The sequence below is a fragment of the Pteropus alecto genome, unplaced genomic scaffold (assembly GCF_000325575.1).
Source record: "Pteropus alecto unplaced genomic scaffold, ASM32557v1 scaffold48, whole genome shotgun sequence".
Taxonomy (NCBI): Eukaryota; Metazoa; Chordata; class Mammalia; order Chiroptera; family Pteropodidae; genus Pteropus; species Pteropus alecto.
In genome coordinates, this window is record NW_006442110.1 from 5,431,516 (window position 1) to 5,449,674 (window position 18,159).

An 18,159-nucleotide genomic window follows, 5' to 3' on the forward strand; every position below is an offset into this window, starting at 1 on the left:
ATCATATATTAATAATAAAAAGCTGGCTTTACGAAAATGGTGAAAAACCTCAAATGAACTTTTCCAAAACCATCTCATGTTAGCTTGTTTAGTAGTGTCAACTTATTTAGAATAAATTAACATTAGCCATCTTAATTATGATAGTGAGAACTGTTCTAAAAATTAAGCAAGCCGGACGTGGTTCCATAGTGTAGCACTTAGCACATCTGCTTTACACACAGAAGGTCTTGGGTTCACACCCCAGTGGAGCCACAGTCCATGGTCTGTGGCCATGCCACCCTGAACAAACCTGATGTCTGATCTCAGAAGCTAAGCAGGGTCAGGCCTGGTTAGTACTTGGATGGGAGACCACCTAGGAAGACCAGGTGCTGCAGGCATAAATAAAAAAAAATAAAATAAATAAATTAAGCAAGCCAACTTACATTTTAGGATGAACTGAAAACTGCGTTACCAAAAGTGATACTATCACGTCCTATCACCATTCGCTGGATGTAGGACAAAGCCTGCAGTATTATTCTTACCTTTGTAGAAAACTGCAATGCGATTTTACTTTTGAGCCCCCCTAAGGATAAAACAGGAGTGGAATGGCCCGGGAAGGCTCTAATGAGCCAGCTTAGCGGACGGCCGCGCTGCTGCTGCAGGAGGGCTCACGTGAAACATAACGAGAAGAGTGATGCTCTGACAGGAGACTGGCGAGCGCACTGCCGAGCTGCATGGGGCTCTGGCGGTTACGTGGTCCGATCTTGCATTTTATACTTAAGGAAACTGAGACAGGGGCAGGCTGAGTCATGGCAGTGTGGTAACTGGGGTACTGTGTCCCCTGACTTGGATCCTAGGACTCTTTCCATGACACCATGCTGCTTTTCACAAAGGATGAAATAGCTGGGAAGAAGATACGTTCACAATAATCCAAGTCAAAACGTGAAATCATGAATGGTCCGGGTAGGATTCCCACATCCACCCAGCCTGTGCCTTAATTTATGTGTTCAGTGAAAAAGAAAGTTTGAATGGGATTTTCATCACCTGTCAATCCCTTCTAATTTCGTATACAACCTCTGATGCCATAACGAGCAGAGAAAACTGCCCAAACTCTTGGAAGTCATAAAGCGAGAGTCGACAGCTGCCATAACCCAGGGGCCATCTTGGTCTTTCACGCACCTAAATCGAACACTTTAACAGCCTCATGGAACTCCGTGTCCTGGACTTGTTCAGCACTTAAAAGTCTGAGGAGAAAACACTTGGAGAAGTGCCAAGTTTATTAGAGTGAGAGCACGTTACCCTCACATTGCCACTAACGGATCCCAGGAATGCATGCACGGACCTCGTACCAATAATTACAGAAAACCTTTGGGGCGGGAAGCTACTTAGAGGTCACCAGGCCGACCCTCCCATCAGATGTATCTATTACTCTCTCTTAGACATCTCCTTGCAGTGGAAGTCAGATTCTGCTTAACACATGGCCACGATGGAGACCGGTTAGCTCTGAGTCTGTGCTCCGAAGCAGAGAATGTGCAAGGACTGTATGGCAGCAGAAGTCAAGTTCCTTGGTGTGGGCCCCAAGGGTCCCTTTTCATATGAGAAAGTGTTTCCAGAGCCAGTGCAAAGTCCCTCAAACCCCCCGACCAAACGCAAACACAAAAAGGGAGGGCTAGGACAGCAACCGGTAGCTGGCTTTGGTCCTGGGGCTCTCACGAGGTCTAGTTCTTGGTCCGCGGAAGGCCTCTTGCAGAGTTACGGGGCCAGACCTCTCTGAGGACATCCTGTCCTTACGCTCAGGGGATTCCTCCCAGAGAAGAGCTAGGTCTGCCGTTCCACCAGCTGTAGCTTGGCGGTCTTCACTCGCTGGGCTTCCTTCAGGTTCTGTGCACGAACGTCTGCATTGGAGATGAACTCCACCTGCTGCACAGGGAACCAGCCTCGCTCGCCATCGGAGAGTCTCACGCCCTCCAGCCAGCCTAGGGGGATGGGGGAGCGGGGTGGGGGGGGAGAATTACCACAGACACACTCACAGTAATTTCCCCTGGACCACCTTCCCAGAATCGTAAGGCTGAAGGGACTGCAGAGCCCTCGGCATGGGAAACCCAGCCTCTGTCACACCAACCCTGGCTGTTCCAGGTCCAGCGGGGTCTGCAACTGCCTGCTCCTGAGCGACCTCCGCTCTTACGAGTTGAACTATGTTCTCACAAAATAAATGGAGGGCTAACCCCAAGTTCCTCAGAATATGGCCTCATTTGGGAATAGGGTTACTGCAGATGTAATCAGTAAAGTTAAGATAAGGTCATACTTGAGTAAAACGGGCCACTAATCCAATATAGATAGTATCCTTATAAAAAAAGAGAACTCTGGACACAGACACACACACACACACACACACACACACGGAAGACAGGTAGAGATTAGAGTCATGCTGCCCCAAGCCAAGTCACGCCTGGAGCTACCACAAGCTGGAAGAGGCCGAAGGGACCTCCTTAGGAGTTTCAGAGGAAGCATGGTCCTGCTGACACTTTGATTTTGTATTCTGGCCCCTGAAACCATGAGAATAAATTTCTATTGCTTTAAGCCACCAGCTCATGGCGCTTTGTTACAGCAGCCCCGGGACACTAACTGGTCAGCCACCTGCCGCGCACCACCCCCAGCGCCCCGCCTGCTCCTCCAAGAGTCTCCCTCTTACCATCGCTGCTTTGCTGAGTCACCATCACCACGTCCGCCTTCTCTAGAGCCAACTCGTCATTCTCTCGCGGTTTGTAGGCTCGAAGGCACTGAACTTGTGGGGAGTCTTTGGAAGAGAAGAGTGTGAAGAGAGGTTAAGAAAGGCAAGTAAGTGGCTGGAACACAGAGGAGAAATTGCAGGAGGAAGCGGGGAGGACTTGGGCTAGTGGAAGTTTGGGCTTTTGAAAGTTACAGACAAAAGAGACAACTGGAAGTCTTCATCTTCTACTGGGGAACAAAATGGTTGACAAGGACATAGAAATACCAGCACTGAAATGAATCAAAAATTCTTTTTCTCCGGGAAAGATGAATCGAAAAACACACTGTGACCACATTTAACGACTCACTATTACAAATACACAAGACCCATCTTCCCTCTGAGACCCTCTCTGGGCCTTTATTCCTCAGTGGATTCTCAACTCCTTTAAAACCGATTGCCCAGTCCAAACCATTTGCCCTTATCTAATTGCTTCATGTATATGTTCTGGCTCTTCGACTAAATTGCGAAATGAGTCTGTGACTCACTCCTCATGTTCTTCACAGCACCAGAGGTGGGACGAGGAGAGACCTAACCAGTGGGGTTCCAGGTATGAGCTAAGAAGGCACTTAATCTCCTTTAGCTTCAGTTTCCTCATCTCCAAATGACTGGGTTGATCCAGAAGATTGAGGAAATTCTGCATTTCCTATATTTCTATGCTTTTGTGACTCAGGAAATACCCACGGTTTTGAAGCTGAGATTAAAAAGCCTCAGAGCCCTCCTGACCACGGGCGTTCCGTCCCACACGGCCTTGCTGCTCCTTCTGCCTCACCGCCAAACTGGCTTCCTCGGAAAACAAACAGAACTCTGCTCCATCATCCACGCTTTTAAAAAGCTCATCCTCCTCTGCCGTTCACAAGGCCAGAGAAGCAGGGAGGAAGAACGAGCTTGCCTTCCTTACCGCCCCGGGAGCTGACGCCCGGCAGATGGACCCCTCCGGGAACAAGTTAACTCAGCTTCCGGCCTGGCTCTCTACCTCCTCTTCCAAGCTTCCTTGCATTTGTTTGTGCTTTCGAGTCATTAGAGGCCAGTCTTCCTTTGAATTCAGTTCCGTTCTGGATATGAATTAGGGAATCCTTGCTGGAGGACAACTGCGAGGCTTATAGGAGACCCATAAATTCTAAGACAAGGAGCATGGACGCAGACACATTCACGATGTGTGGGTGTCTGTGGCCACCCAGGAGCACCCAGAAGCCTGGGCTGAGGGCAGTGGTCTCAGGTCACTCGATACAGGAGGGGGTGTGCCCAAGACAAGTCCACCGTGTCGCTGTCCTCCTGTGACTCCCACTCCAGCCCTACTTTCTCCCATTTCCTGAGGCCTTCATGTACGTAAAGTCTGCGCCAAATAATAGCAGGATAGACTTAAGGAGACAAATATCGAAAAAGACCCAACTATTGTCCAAGGAAGTAGACGGGGAGTGGGAGGCACTGCCATGGGAATGAGAAGTCGTAAGCGGATGCAACTCAGGTGCTCGGGCTCCAGCGGCCAGTCTCCCGCCCTGGACTTCTGGACAGAAGCGGTAAGTGGAAGCCCCCCGGATTGTCCCCCAGCCCTCGACCCTGCCGTCTTCTCGTCCTCACTCACCGCAACATTCCAGAAGGTCCAGCTCCTCTCGCGGCATGGCCAGGGCCGAGATCCATCGGAGCTTTTCACTTCTGAGAAACAAAGCAGGGTCACTCCTTCGACTGCGGTTCGGGGGGTGGGAGGGGGCGAGGAGGCGGGTTATGTAGGTCAAGGGGCGGAGGTGGGCAAGGAAGACACTATGAGAAGACTTGTCTAGTTCAACGATATCTAGGACACACGTCGACGGGACTCTGCTTGGTTGGAAATACGACAGGATCTTGAACTGTTTGTTAATGTGTTTTGTCGCCCTTTATTTTTCCCCTTTTCTTTCTAAGGCTATCTCGTTAGTGGCATCTCATATCTTTCAAGTGGTGGCATAAGGTCGATGGTCAATTATAAACAGGTCCATTTTCCATTTGGGGAACTGTACTAAGCCAAATGTTCATCGCGGTTTAGATTCCCTCTATCACTCTGCATAATTCCTGACACTCCTCTGCCCACCTCCTTCCTACTAAATATCTCAGAGATGAAAATTATTCTGTAATCATAATTAAGTCAGGGAGATAATTCTAATTTTTTTTGTCATGTAACATAATTCAAGCCTAATTTTGTAATTATCTAAAGGTTTTGCATTATCTTAGCCTCTGCTTCTAACTGAGAAGCTTTCATTGTAATTGAGAGCTGACACTATTACTGTTCCAGATAGATGCTGCCCAAAGCACTAAATGAAGAACAGGAGGCCGTTTCTGGTTACTGTACTTAGGTGACATTTTTCACACCACTCCCTTTCGTCCATAAGTAAAGACAGTCATTATTGATCCCACCCTGAAGTGTCTTCCAAGGGACAAAACTAAAAATTGTCTATAACGTAAGGATCCTCAGATTCTTAGGTAGCATGTCAAACTTTTTAAAGAAAAGATTTCTTATATCTTTGATAACATCGATAATAGCTACAGTCTTATAGCTCTTCATTATAATAGGAATTGTGTACCAGATTTTATAGGTATTTTTTAATACTCTTTGAAATACACATATCCGCAAATGTATTATTATTATTATTATTATTACTATTATTATTATTAAAAAGCTGAGCAAAATAAAGTTCTCGACACTATGGATTTCTGCTCAGCAGAGGACTAGGTTGGAAGGTGGGAGCCAGGAAAGATGAAGGCACCCCAGAGCTTATCTTATGCACATAGGTGCCCACCAGCCCTGGGCTCCGAGGAACTTCTGACTTATAAACCAGGCATTCACTGGTGGGTGTCAGTAATTCCAATTCTATAGTTACCCCACAGCAGCCTGCCTCCTCTGTGGTATCTCACAGACTTTGTCCTTCTTGACTAAAGGGTGTGAGATAGATACTAAGCCTTGGTAGCGACTCTGTCCCCTCCGCCACCCGGATCTCCTGGGGCTGTTAGCTCTGAGAGTTTGGGTTTCTCTATGGATGCTCCCCAGTCCAGCTGGACCAACTAAATAGTGCTGTGGCTATTTTCCGATCGCACTTCCTGCCTTGGTCCCACGTCCTTCCCGACCACCCGCCCAGCCCCGTCTCACTGAGTCTCCGTGCGGAAGAGGAACTCGGCCTGGGTGCCCTGCGTGTTGTGCAGCAGGAAGAGGCGGAAGAGGTTCTTGTGAGGTCCGTGCAGCTTCATTTCGCACTTTTCCCCGCGGACGGAGGAGAAGGGAGCGTGGTCAAACACCAGGAAGCGGCTGCCCCTGCGAGACAAAAGGCTCTTCAGCCCGATCCTACAGTTGTCCCGCTTCGTCTCCCTTCCTGTCTTTGGGCCCAAAGCCCCGTCTTTAGCATCTAGAAAGTCTCATAAAAACCATGCGATGGTGCTAACTAGCGCTCAAGCTCCAGGGTCCCCAGGGATTTGTCACCAGCTTGGCAAACCACACGTCTAGTGCCATGGATACTTCAGCACTTTAAAGAGCTGAAGAGACAGAACCGATGCGCACTTCTCCGGCCCTGAGGACCAGAGAGCCAGGTCTGGAACTGGCCATGGACCTTGGGCTGGGAGGCTGAGCCTGGCCCGGAGAAGCCGCTGCGGACCGACGGAGCCTGTGACAAGCCGACGGGCTGCGTTTTGTTTCGTGTCTATAACATGGCACGGGCTGCCGTGCGCTCTCGTGACGTAATTCTCTCGCTTTGCATCTCTCCCTCTTCTCTGGGCCGTGATCTGAACCCCATGGGTGGAGCCCCTGAGCCGGGTTCCTCTAGGAACACAACCCCTCTCTGCCCCTCTCAGTCCTTCCCTCTTGCCTCATCCCATTTCCCTCCTGTGCTCTGGCCTCCCATTCCAGTCACTGACTCTCGGGGCCGAGACAGCAGCAGACAGTCGTTGAAGAGGTGCAGGTGGACTGGACGTGTGTTCAGCTTCCTTCGCAGCCCTGGGGAGACGCTGAACTCCAGAGCTGTCAGCTCTCCACTCTTCACCAGCCAGCGGGACTGCGAAATGAGCGGGAATATCTACAGGGTGGGAGGAGACAGAGAAGGCGGAGTCACAGACAGGACAAGTGAGAGGCTTCCTCTCAGTCCTGCCCTCCTCACCATGCCCCTTCCTCATAAGTTCCCCGTGGACAATCACCTCTTCCCCGTCCTCCCTCTTGCTCATCACCCATCCACTTAGGCTGTTTCTCTGAACTCTGCAACTACCACTGTCTCCAGCTGTGCAGCTCCCGCGTCCATAGCTCATGCTCATGAAAGGTGCCGATGGCCCAACCCAGAATAGTGACTGTATAAGAAAGTTTAGACCTAGAAGCCTGAACTGAAGAAGAGATGGAAGAGCTCAGTTAGGTCGCGGGAAGGAAGAAGGCAGCGAGCATGTCGTGTGCCTTAGAAGTTAAGAGATTTGGGCACTTCTGACATCTGTTCTTTCTTGGATTATAGCCAGAGACATGAGAGGAGAAGCTGGCATTGTGCTTGGGAATGAGATTAAGAACTGGTATGGTCTGCTTGGAGCTGGAATTTATGTAGAGATAAGGGTACTGAACTGCCAATGATATGTGATAAGGGATGTTCCTTCTCTTCCAGGAGATAAGAATGGCATCTGAGTTGGAATTTAAATGTGGAATGTCTATTTTACATCTGCTTTCGGATGGGAGGTTCTGAACCTAGATTTGGATTCAGTTTTGTACGGCTTTGGTTAGACTAGATGGAGACTTGATACAATACTGAGTGGTTCAAGCACCAACAGTGTATCTTTATAAAGGCTTAGTTCTCTGTCATCTGCCATTTCCCAAATGCACACTCTGCCCCACAGGCAACCACTGTTCTGGACTTCTCGTGTACCTTTCCAGAGCTTCTTGATGCATGCACGAGCGCGTGCACACACACACACACACGCACACACACGGCTTTGCACCCTACTTTTCCACTACAGGTAATACATTATAACCCACATGATCCTGTATCCACCCTTTTTCCCTTAACAATGTGTCATGGAGAATGAAGTAGGCATTTGGGCATCCCAGAAATAGGACAGAAGACATGAAGAAATGAGGTTAGAGTCTGGGGCAGGATGAGCACGCCGGCTCTGTGTGAGAAGGTGGCCGGTGAGGCTCGGAGAGACTCACTCACTTTGCACTCGAACTCAATCTTCTGGCTCAGGTAGATGAGCTCCTCTGTGCGACGCATTCTCTGCACGTTGTTATTGCAGTCTCGGATGAGCTGAGTGTTGAATGGGGCGAGGAAAGAGGAAGAGCACTGTGTTAGCGGTTCTGACCTTGGAGTCCCACGTAAATCTGGACGTCGGGAGTGGCAGCCCCAGTCTTTGCGACCAGGCTTGAACTGCGTGAAGGCAGCATGGAGTTGAAGGTCTAGGGCTCTGGCCCAACGACCTGACAGAGCATTCCTGGGCCGAGTGAAAGGAAGATTTAATCTGGGGAATGTGAGAGTGAGGGCACAGCCCCTGGGTGTGCGCTGTGCCGGGTGCGGGTCGGGAGGCTGCGGGCCTGGCGGGGGTTCGATGGCCGGGCAACCCCGCAGCAGGACCTTGTGCTTCCTGGGGTCATGGGCCTGAGCAGGGGACGGGTTCTCTGGGAGGGCCAGGGTGGGAATGGCGCCGCTTACCTCCTCCAGGGCGTGGTGCGCCTTCGTGGCCTCTGCTTCCTCTGAAGAGCCAGGCTGTGTTCTCTTTAGAATGTTCTGTAGAACAAAGGGTAGACAGGAGCCAGATGAAAGAAGGGACGGAGAAACAGGAAGAGGCGATCGGCAGTGGGCTGAGGACGAAGTCCAGGAACAAAATGCTAGCAGCAAATCACCCCGAGGAGGAAGCCCGGCGTGGGCAGCGGGGAGCCTGCGCACATCGGCCACAGGGCGAGGACCGGGGGCCAGCAGGACGTGAGGAGGGCAAGGAGGGCGGTGGCACCTGCCATACCTGGAGCAGCAGCTTGAGCCGCGTGATGCGCTGGAAGGGCAGGATCAGGAAGGACTTGAGGGAAAGGCGCTGGCACACGGGGTCGCTCTCCAGCTTCTCCAGCACCTCGCGGAAGCTGCCGTTAGTGCTCCTGTGTGGGCGGCGGGCCTCGGTGAGAAGCGCGGGAGGCTGGGGGGCACGGTGAGGGCCTGGGGGGCGGACACTCAGTGGAGGGCCTGTGGGGTCCAGTGGACGGGCCGGGAGAGGACGGCGGAGGCCACAGGAATGCGTGCTATGGTGCCGGTGACGGCACGCGGGGGCGGGGGCGGGGTACGAGGCCCTTGCAGGGCCCGCATGGGGGCTGAATGGGAGCTTGGTCTCACAGTAGATTCTGGAAGGTGCGTTCCTGGTAGCTCTGGTTGGTGACATAAGGCAGGTAGACCCGGCGGAAGTTGGAGGCATGGTTCAGGACCACGTCGCACACGTGGAAGGTGAAGATGTTGTTCTCGAAGTTCTCCTCCAGGTCGGAAAGGAACCTGTGTGGTATTCAAACAAGTCCGCTGAGGCTGGTGGGCCTTGAGTGAGCAGCTGGCTGACCTTGCTATACCTTGAGCTTGTGACACCTTCTGTTAGTACTGACTTCTAGTGACTGGCTCGGCTCCGTGACCCTCCTTATGCACTAGTTTCCTCAGAGGCTGTTCTCAGTTTGTGTCCCTGCCCCCACCTGGACCTAACTGGTCCTCGTCCCCAGGGCACTGCAGGCCCACAGCACACCTAACTCCCACCCAGGAGACATTCCTCAATACTTTGTTCATCCACTAAGGGGTCTATCCGCCACCACCCTCTGCTTGCCCTCCCTACCCTAAGGCCGTTGGGAATCATGAAAGGAGCAAGGGGAGGGCTCCTGAGAAGGAAAATACTGAGGAAGGTTTACAGCTAGAGGTAGTGAGGCTGAGCGGCAGTGTGTGGGGGAGCGGACCTGTAGGGAATCTTGAAAGGAGCAAGGAGAAGGCTCCTGAGAAGGAAAATACTGAGGGAAGGTTTACAGCTAGAGGCAGTGAGGCTGAGCGGCAGTGTGTGGGGGAGCGGACCCTTACATGGTGCTGACGTCACGCACGTCCTGTAAACGAGAGAAGAGCCACTGCTGATCCTGGTTGGAAAGGACTGCCCGGAGCCGGGCTGAGTGCTGGAAGTGGTCCACAGCTATATTTAGACTGCGCAGGTATGAGGCCTCCGACACGATCAGCTCGAACTTAGCCTAGGAGGTTGGAGAGGAGGAATATTCATTAAAAACATTCACTGAGTCCCTGATGTATGCCAGCCACTGTGTCATGTTTTAGGTAGAGTGGTAAATAAGACAGATCCCACTGTAGCCCACAGCCATAATGGAACCCAATCTGATACAGGGGGAGGAAAAGGGCATTCGAAGCTGAGGGAAGAACATGTGCGAGCCCCCAAAGAACGTAAAGCCGCTGAAACTGAGTGTTTCTGGAACCTGCACTAACGTAGTGGCAGGAGATTAAGCTAGAGAGGCAAACAGAGACGAGGTCTGGAGGATTATGTGAACAGGGCAAAATGGTTTGGACTGAAGGTCATGGGAAGACAAAAAGAGGCTTTTATGTAGGTGAATGACTTGATCAGATTTGTTTTTCATAAAGATGTCTAGGAGCACGGCGTGGAGAAAAGACGGCCATGAGAGAAAACTTCTAGTAATTCCAGGTGAGAGACGAAGGCCTGAACGGCCACGGGCAGGGGGAGAGGTGGCCGAGTTCACGATTATTCAGAAAGGAGATTTACGAGGACGCGGTTATTTGCCAGGAATGGGAGCTGAAAGAGCAGAAAGAGTCTCAGCTAATGCCTCAGTTTTTGAGTTTGGTAACTGGGTAAATGATGGGGTCACTTACTAAACCAGAGAACTTTGAAAGACAGACAAATTTAGGGGATGAAGGTGAGGTGGGGTTTGTGGAGGAAGAAAGGAAAGGGAATATTTGAAATGAGGTGGTGCAGCTGCGGTTTCATGGAAATAGTCCAGCACTTGAGAGCTGGGTCAGAGGTCCCAGCAGGAGGCACAATGCCTCGCGGCCTGCCCCCTAGCTGGGCTGGTCCAGGCATGCAGCTTCGAGGTAGATGGGTGGAAAGAAAAGAGGAAGACGACACACAAGCTTGGGTGACGGCTCGGACAACTGACGACCCGGTGGGTGATCCTCACACTCAGCACTGAGTGGGGACACTGAAGGTGCTTTTGCATCCTGGCTCTAACTTCCCCAATCCTATGACTTTGGGCAGCTCATTTAACCTCCCTGAACCTCAGTTTTCTTATCTTTCTGTGGCGGTCCAGTGATCCCATCTCGCAAAGATGTGACAGTCAACAGATATGGAGTCAGTGCAGGTACTCTGTGGACCCAGAAGTGCTATTTAATGGAAGGGATCCGTGTGTACAAGCACGGAGGTTTGTCTTCTCGGAAACACGAGGCCAGGCCTGGCCCAAGGGCCCTGGACTTGAGAGTACGCTGGACTTGGAGAAAGAGGGCTGGGGTTCACATCCCCTCCCCATCATTTGGCCTATAAATATGGGGCAGGTCGGTGATGAGTTTCTAAATGTGCTTCATGTGCTTGAAAAGCTGAGGTCAAAATAGGGGCCCCTTCCTGTGCTAGAAAAGTCTGAGCTTCAAAAAACCTAAAATTTAAACCTGTCTGTTCAACTTGGTTAAAACACTGTTTAATCCATTCATCCTTCTGGCCAAAATTTTACTCCTTCCCATCTCTAAAAAGGGGAGAATAGGGCACTGATATGTATCGAACTGTGTACCAGAAACTACGCTAAAGCTGGCTATGTGTTATTTCATTTAAACTGCAGCGCATCCCTAAAAGGTAGGCATTTATTATCCTCAATTTTCAGATGAGGAAACTGAGATTTAGGGAAGTTATATAACTTGCTGGAGGTTGCACAGCTAGTAAATGGCGATGCCAGGAATCAAACCCAGATTGGCCTGACTTGAAATTAAAGTAGTAAACATTTCTCGAGCGATTACTGTGTACTAGAATCACACACACACATACACATACACACACACGCACGTTTATTCTCCCAGGACCTCCTTGCAATGCAGCTTTACAAATGAGGAGAAAGCAGCTTAGGAAAAGCAAGTCATTTGGCCAGAGCAAAAAGCTAGCAAATATCAAAGTGGGCTTCACATCCAGGCCACTTACTCCAGAACCCAAATACTTAAACATTATTCCATAATGCCTTTCCATTGTGCCATATTGTCTTCCTGGGAAGAAAGGTTTAACCCATATTTCAGATTGATTATAAGAGAAGCTCTCCAAGCAAAACCTATTAATTTTTTTAACTTTAAGCAAAACAGCTTCTACTACAGTCTTGCTATGGGGTATAAGGACCAAGCGGATTGATGGCTGTTCTAAAGCCTCTATGAGACCAGCGGACTGCAAAGCGCACTCTTCAAGAGGCCTAGCAGAAAGCCCCTGTGTGTGCCTTGGTTGCAGAGGAAAACTTCAGCGTAGCCTGAAACCCCGGCTGGAGAGGGGAATTTCAGTCAAGCTGCAGCAGCAGCGATGGGATCGGTTCTACACTCCTCCCAACAAACGCAGAGGCAGGGCCACTCCGCATGAGGGAAGCAACCGCAGCGGCGAGTGCCCGCGGCGTGAAGTGGTGCAGAGGTGGGGACAGTGGTGACGCTTAGGACGCAACTGCCGACAGTTGTGGCATGCACGAGTGTGTGGTGAGTGTGTGTGGGGACCGCCTGCTCTTGGTGGTGGTGAGCAGGAGACAGGATTCCAGAGAGTGAGCCTTGGCTTCCCCTCCTCCACCCCGCCCCGCCGCGCCCCGCGGGGTACCTCTTGCAGCTTCTGGTCTTCGTGGGTCATGGAGAGCAGCACGGTACTGTTGCGCACCACGGGGATCTCCTGCCAGAGGGAGCTGCTGGAGGCCATGGAGAGGCGCTGCAGGTAAGACTCTGAGGACACCAGGGTCCGGCGGGGCTGCCGGGGGGAGGCGGGCCCAGGGGCCTCTGCCAGGCTGTCCAGCCGCTGCTGACTCTGAATCTCCTTGTTCAGAGCCACATCGCTGTACTCCTGGTAAAGCAGCTGAGCTACAGGGGTGGACAAGCGTGGGAGAGGGAGAGTTAGACAGGTGGGGAGCCAGGCACAGAAACAGGCAGGAAGCAGCAGACTGCTCCGGGTCTCCGGGACCCTGGCGATCCTCTCTCTGTAGGAATCCCCAGCCCACCGCTGGTGGCCATGTGCCCCTCTCCAGTCTTGGGCTGAACAGCCATGGAGGTCTATAGTTCTGACTCAAAGTACTCACAGGAATTGATGAGCTTCGAGCGGCGTCTTGAAAAGCCTCCCATCAGCTCCTTTGGTTTTTTCTCCCTGTGGAGTAAAGAGGGGCCCCAGGTGACATGTAGATGAGTTAGTCTCTAACCTCTAGGACATGTGCTGCAATGTCACGCCAAGACTCCTGAAGAGGCAAGCGGCAGCCCGACCCACTTTTGAGTAGTTTGGAGCTTATTTGTATGTCATTTTGGACTTTTATAGGGGGGTTAGTTCATGGCCAAAGGGCCTTGGAGGATGGGGGATTAGGACTCAGCTGACAAAACCAGACAGATCAAAAATCTGCCTCCCCTGGAACCCTGGTGTCTGTTTCCTCCCCTCCTTACTCCTGGAAAACACAGGGTCCCAAAACTCTTGCCATGGAAACCTCATGGAAACCTCAATCGATACCCTAAGAAAAGAGATTACAAGCATATCTATTGGGAGGGAAACTCACCGAAATACAATGGTGGCGGAAGAGCTGAGGGGTTTCTCCATGGCTGGACCTCTTGTATCTGAAAATGGAGATGAATGAAGTAACTGAGGTTTCAGAGGGACATTCAGAGGCAGCTGAAGAAGATAACGACTTAGTGGGAAATGCAGGTGTCTGAGGGCAGAGGAGGTGTGTAAAGGGGCTCAGGTGGAAATCTGTGAGGGCGAGATGTGCCAAAGTAGAAAGCATTTCAGGACACTGCTCCAGATATGAACCCAACCCTCGAGTCAGTATGTAAACTGGCCAAGTAGAGGATGTCTCCTCTACTACTGGGGGGACATCAAGCAGGTGCTAGAAAGCAAGAAGTAGGGTGTGTTTAGGAGTGGGGCGAGGGCGTCCAGAACCACCTTGGGAAAAACAGATAGATACACAATAAGAGAGCCAGCCCCCTGGGTGGGGGACAGATGGAGACTGAGTGGGGAGCGAAGAGCACTGCAGTGACTCAGAAAGGCTTCTGAGGGCCTTCCTCCGTGCTGGAATCAGATATGTGGGTGAGTAAAGCCAGCAGGGAGTACGGCAGGGGACCTGGGGACAGAAGATGGACGAGATGGTAGGAGCTGGACAAAGCCTGGTCTGACATGAGTGTCACGCTCCCTGCTCACCTGAAGCGCCTTCGGGCAAGATGGAAGGTCTGCGCACGCCTTGCCGATGCCAGCCCTTGTGTTTGCTGGAGCCCTCGCCCGAGACGGCAGCCTGTCCACTGCTGCCTTCCGCTGGTCTCCCTGCGTCCCGCCTGTGGGGCCAGCTGGATGCCTTCTCCAGATGAGGATGGCTAGGTTTTTCAGGCTGCCTTGCCCGACCTAGATCTGACTGCCTCAGGCTGTTGGCTCCTTCCTGATGGGCTGTTCTTCTCAGAGATCCTCCAGCGTGGGCCCTGGACCCTTCTGAGAGCCCTGCTTCAGAGACGGGTTCCTGGAGCTCCAGCGTCCAGGGGGTGGTTGGTGAAGAGGGACTCAGAAGGGCCGTCACGTTGCTGAAAGCCATGCCAGGGGCCACTTCACTCTTACTCCTGCTGGTGGAGGCCAGCGAGTCCACTGATCTGCCCGTGGCTGGGGGCCAGGAGGTACGTCCAGCAGAATGGGGAGTGGACACTGTCCACTCCTGACAAACAGGTCTTGGCTTGGCTGGACCCCCTGAACTCACAAGTCCCCCCTGAATGCTCCTGTTCCTCCCCCTGGACTTCGGGGGTAACGGGGGTGGTTCAGTGAGAGGATCTACGACGGGAACCGCGGGGAGCGGCCTGTAGATCCTTGGGTTATTATCAGGAAGCAAAGGAGGATGCTGGGGCTGCAACAGGTCAGGAGTCGGAGGTAATGGCTTGTTGTATCTCAGCTTTGGGGAGAAAGAGGTCTGAGGATGGCAGGGACTGTCCGGGGTAGAGGGCAGAGGTCGGTACTGCCTTGCTACAAGGGGGTCAGGAACTTCGGGAAGAGGGCATTTGGGGGGACCATGGGGCCCCAAACTTAGGGCTAGCGGAGGAGGATAGCTACACTGCCTCAGCGTGGAGATCGCAACGAGATGGCCATCTCTCTCCACCACGGGGTGGACGTGCCTCCGCTCTGGGGGAGGAGGCGGTGGAGGTTCATGGACCGGCATATCTGCTAAGACAAAGGGAGCTGAGGAGCCATAGGCAGGAAGCCCGGGGGCAAAGGCCGAGTTATGGACGGAGCCCCATGGCTGGGCGCTGCGGGGGCTGCCGGGCCTCTCTGGGCTGAGGGTAGATTCTCGAGGGACCTGCCCCCAAATGGACAATGAACTGGGGGATTCTGGGATGCTGCTGCAGCCCCTGCTGCTTTTCCTGTCCCTTCTTGGGATCACAGAACCATAGACGGAGGGCTTGGGGGGCCTCTGGGGCAGTTCCGAGTGGGAGAAGGAAAGCGACGCGCCCGCCAGGTCCGGGGCCGGCTGCGTCCTGTGAGAGCCGGGGAAGGAGCTGCTCCGGGGGTGACGCGCCGCCCCTGCGCTGGTGGCCGGGGGGCTCGGAGGGCTGGCCCATGGGTCCATGCTGGCCTCTGCAGCGGGGCAGCCATGGAGGGGGCCCGGAAGGGTGTCGGAAGCCCCCCAGAGAGGTGGCTGGTCAGTCAAGGAAAAGGCTCCGGAGGTGTCTGGAGAACATGCAGCAAGTGAGGGCTTCTTCCTGGGAACGGCAACCGGGGGGCTGGCCCAGGGCGAGGCAGTCGTGCAGGTGGAGGCCTCAGCAGGACTGCAAGGACCCCAACCCGGGGTCCTCGGAGGGGTGTCCGACGCACTGCCAGCGGCCACCTCCCCCAGCGTGGGTCCCTCTTGCCGGCTGTCCTGAGCTGTTTCTTGGTCAGATGACTCCCGGACAGGAAAGGAGCTAGGTAAAGAAATGGCCTGAAGGGACCGTCCTACTGGCTCCAGTGTAGGAGTCAGAGCTACCGGGGACAGTTCCTCAGCCCCGGGCTCTGTCTGAGTCCCAGGAATCCTGGCTGTGGCATCCCAGGTATCTGGAAGCAGGTCGCAGGGAGAAGAGACCTCAGGGGCCACCGGAGTCCGTGTGGGAGGACCATCGCGCTCTTCCCCCCGGTCCGTGCTCCTCTCCACACCCGCGCCCCGCAGCGCGGCCCCCTCCCAAGATTCTGGTTCCTCCTCGCTTGACCCCGCTGCCGCCGCCGCCGCCTCCTCCTCCTCCTCCTCCTCTTCCTCCTCCTCCTCCTCTTCCTCCTCCTCCTCCTCTTCCTCCTCCTCCTCCTCTTCCTCCTCCTCCTCCTCTTCCTCCTCCTCCTCCTCTTCCTCCTCCTCCTCCTCTTCCTCCTCCTCCTCCTCTTCCTCCTCCTCCTCCTCTTCCTCCTCCTCCTCCTCTTCCTCCTCCTCCTCCTCTTCCTCCTCCTCCTCCTCTTCCTCCTCCTCCTCCTCTTCCTCCTCCTCCTCCTCTTCCTCCTCCTCCTCCTCTTCCTCCTCCTCCTCCTCTTCCTCCTCCTCCTCCTCTTCCTCCTCCTCCTCCTCTTCCTCCTCCTCCTCCTCTTCCTCCTCCTCCTCCTCTTCCTCCTCCTCCTCCTCTTCCTCCTCCTCCTCCTCTTCCTCCTCCTCCTCCTCTTCCTCCTCCTCCTCCTCTTCCTCCTCCTCCTCCTCTTCCTCCTCCTCCTCCTCTTCCTCCTCCTCCTCCTCTTCCTCCTCCTCCTCCTCCTCCGGCATCAGTTTCCCTCGTAGAGCCTCATGTTCTTGCTCTCCAGCTACATTCACTGACTCACCCACCAGGCTCTGGTTCCCCTCGCGGTGAGTGTCCACCCTCCTCTCTCCCGGCCCTCTCGGCTCCCGCTCCCTCTGTTCCGCCTGCTCCAGATCTTCCTGGCCCTGCAACTTGCTGTCCTGCTTGTCATAATTCGGAAGTCCCGATTCCCCGTTCAGCGCCCCTCTTTCCGCTCGTTTTGCAAGCCCGGCACCCTCTTGCAGCTGCTCCTGTCTCTGTCTCTGTCCTCCCTCTGTGCCATCAGCCTGCTCTCCCACCTGCTTCCGCCCCCCTAAAACCCCATCAGAACAAACAGCCGCCCCCGGCGTCCCTCCCCCTGGAAAGTCCAGTTCCTCTAGTCCCTGCTCCTCCAGCCCCTCGGCCTCCTGGGGACACACAAGCCTTTCTCTCCCTCGACTTCCCTGCACGCCCTCGGGCTGCAGCTCTTCCCCCTGCCTGATGGTCCTACTCTCAGAGTCCTGTGGTGGGTGGCTCTCTGCAGGGTGCTCTTCCCAGGAAGGCCAGCACCTCGTCTGAGCAGAGGTACCTGGAGATGTTTCCTCCTCCTCTTCTGCTCGTCCAGCACCCAGTCTCAAGGCAGTGAGCTCTGGGCTAAATTCCACCTCCACTCTGCTGCTCAGCTCGCTGGGTATCGGGACCGGGTCCCGGCACTCATCCTGGACAGGGCAAACCCAGAGCTCTAGGGGAGCTGGTGTCTTTGCCTGTCTGTCTGCTGGACCCTGGCGTTCTGGAGTGTTTTGGGCCTCGGCCGTAAGGTTTTCCTGGTTGGTCTCCACATCTTCAGGGGCTTCCTTGGGTAAAGAGGTCATACTTTCGGATGCACAGTCATTTACATCTCTTAAATCTCTCTGCTGGGTCTCCAAGGGTTGGTGTCCCTCTGCCCACTTATAGAAAGGGTCTTGGCCTCCCTGGGCTTCAGGACCCACGGCAGGGGTCTGACAGCTGCTCGTGAGAGCCTCAGGGATAACACTGAATTCCTCCATGGCAGGGATGGGAGTCGACGCTCCGTGTTGGGGCTCCTCAGCCTCCATCAGGGCTGAACCCTAAAGAATAAAAGATAAAGACTCCATCACCGCTGTGCTTTCACCTATTAGAGGGACAGACCATGAAGAAGGATAGGACATTTCTTTGGTTGCATTTAGTCACTCTTTGAGACAAAAAGTACTCAAAAAAATAAGCAATAGCCTCTGTAAAATTTGTCACTTATTCATTCATTTAATAGATATTTACCAAGTGACCCTTTTAAGTGTGGGGCATTCAGACACGAGACAAAAACCATGTCCCCGTGGAGCCTGCAGTCTCGTGGGGGAGACTGACGATACGCGATTAAACAAGAGCCTTGCCGTCAGAGGACCGCGCACTCCAGACGTAGATGGCATTATGTCATACCGTATCTCCCTGTCGCCTCTCCAGACACCAAGAGTGACTCAGTCCCATATACCTCCCAGACACGATGAG

The 18,159-nt window shown here is 53.4% G+C and overlaps 1 protein-coding gene and 1 pseudogene across 1 annotated transcript; one reads left to right on the plus strand and one right to left on the minus strand.

Annotated features, from left to right (window-relative positions):
* Nucleotides 1-261: 261 nt before the first annotated feature.
* On the plus strand, nt 262-377 carry LOC112469970 (annotated as a pseudogene).
* A 1,274-nt stretch (nt 378-1,651) lies between these two features.
* Nucleotides 1,652-17,738, minus strand: ARHGEF5 (Rho guanine nucleotide exchange factor 5). The gene is made up of 15 exons (XM_025039032.1): nt 16,695-17,738; nt 14,093-16,172; nt 13,455-13,512; nt 12,993-13,057; nt 12,524-12,777; nt 9,766-9,926; nt 9,052-9,204; nt 8,690-8,819; nt 8,383-8,457; nt 7,891-7,980; nt 6,623-6,780; nt 5,865-6,026; nt 4,332-4,402; nt 2,672-2,776; nt 1,652-1,955 (listed from the first exon to the last, which is right to left on the minus strand). Exons 1-15 carry the CDS (start codon nt 17,730-17,732, stop codon nt 1,798-1,800), a joined length of 4,758 nt encoding a protein of 1,585 aa, XP_024894800.1. The 5' UTR covers nt 17,733-17,738; the 3' UTR covers nt 1,652-1,797.
* Nucleotides 17,739-18,159: the final 421 nt, after the last annotated feature.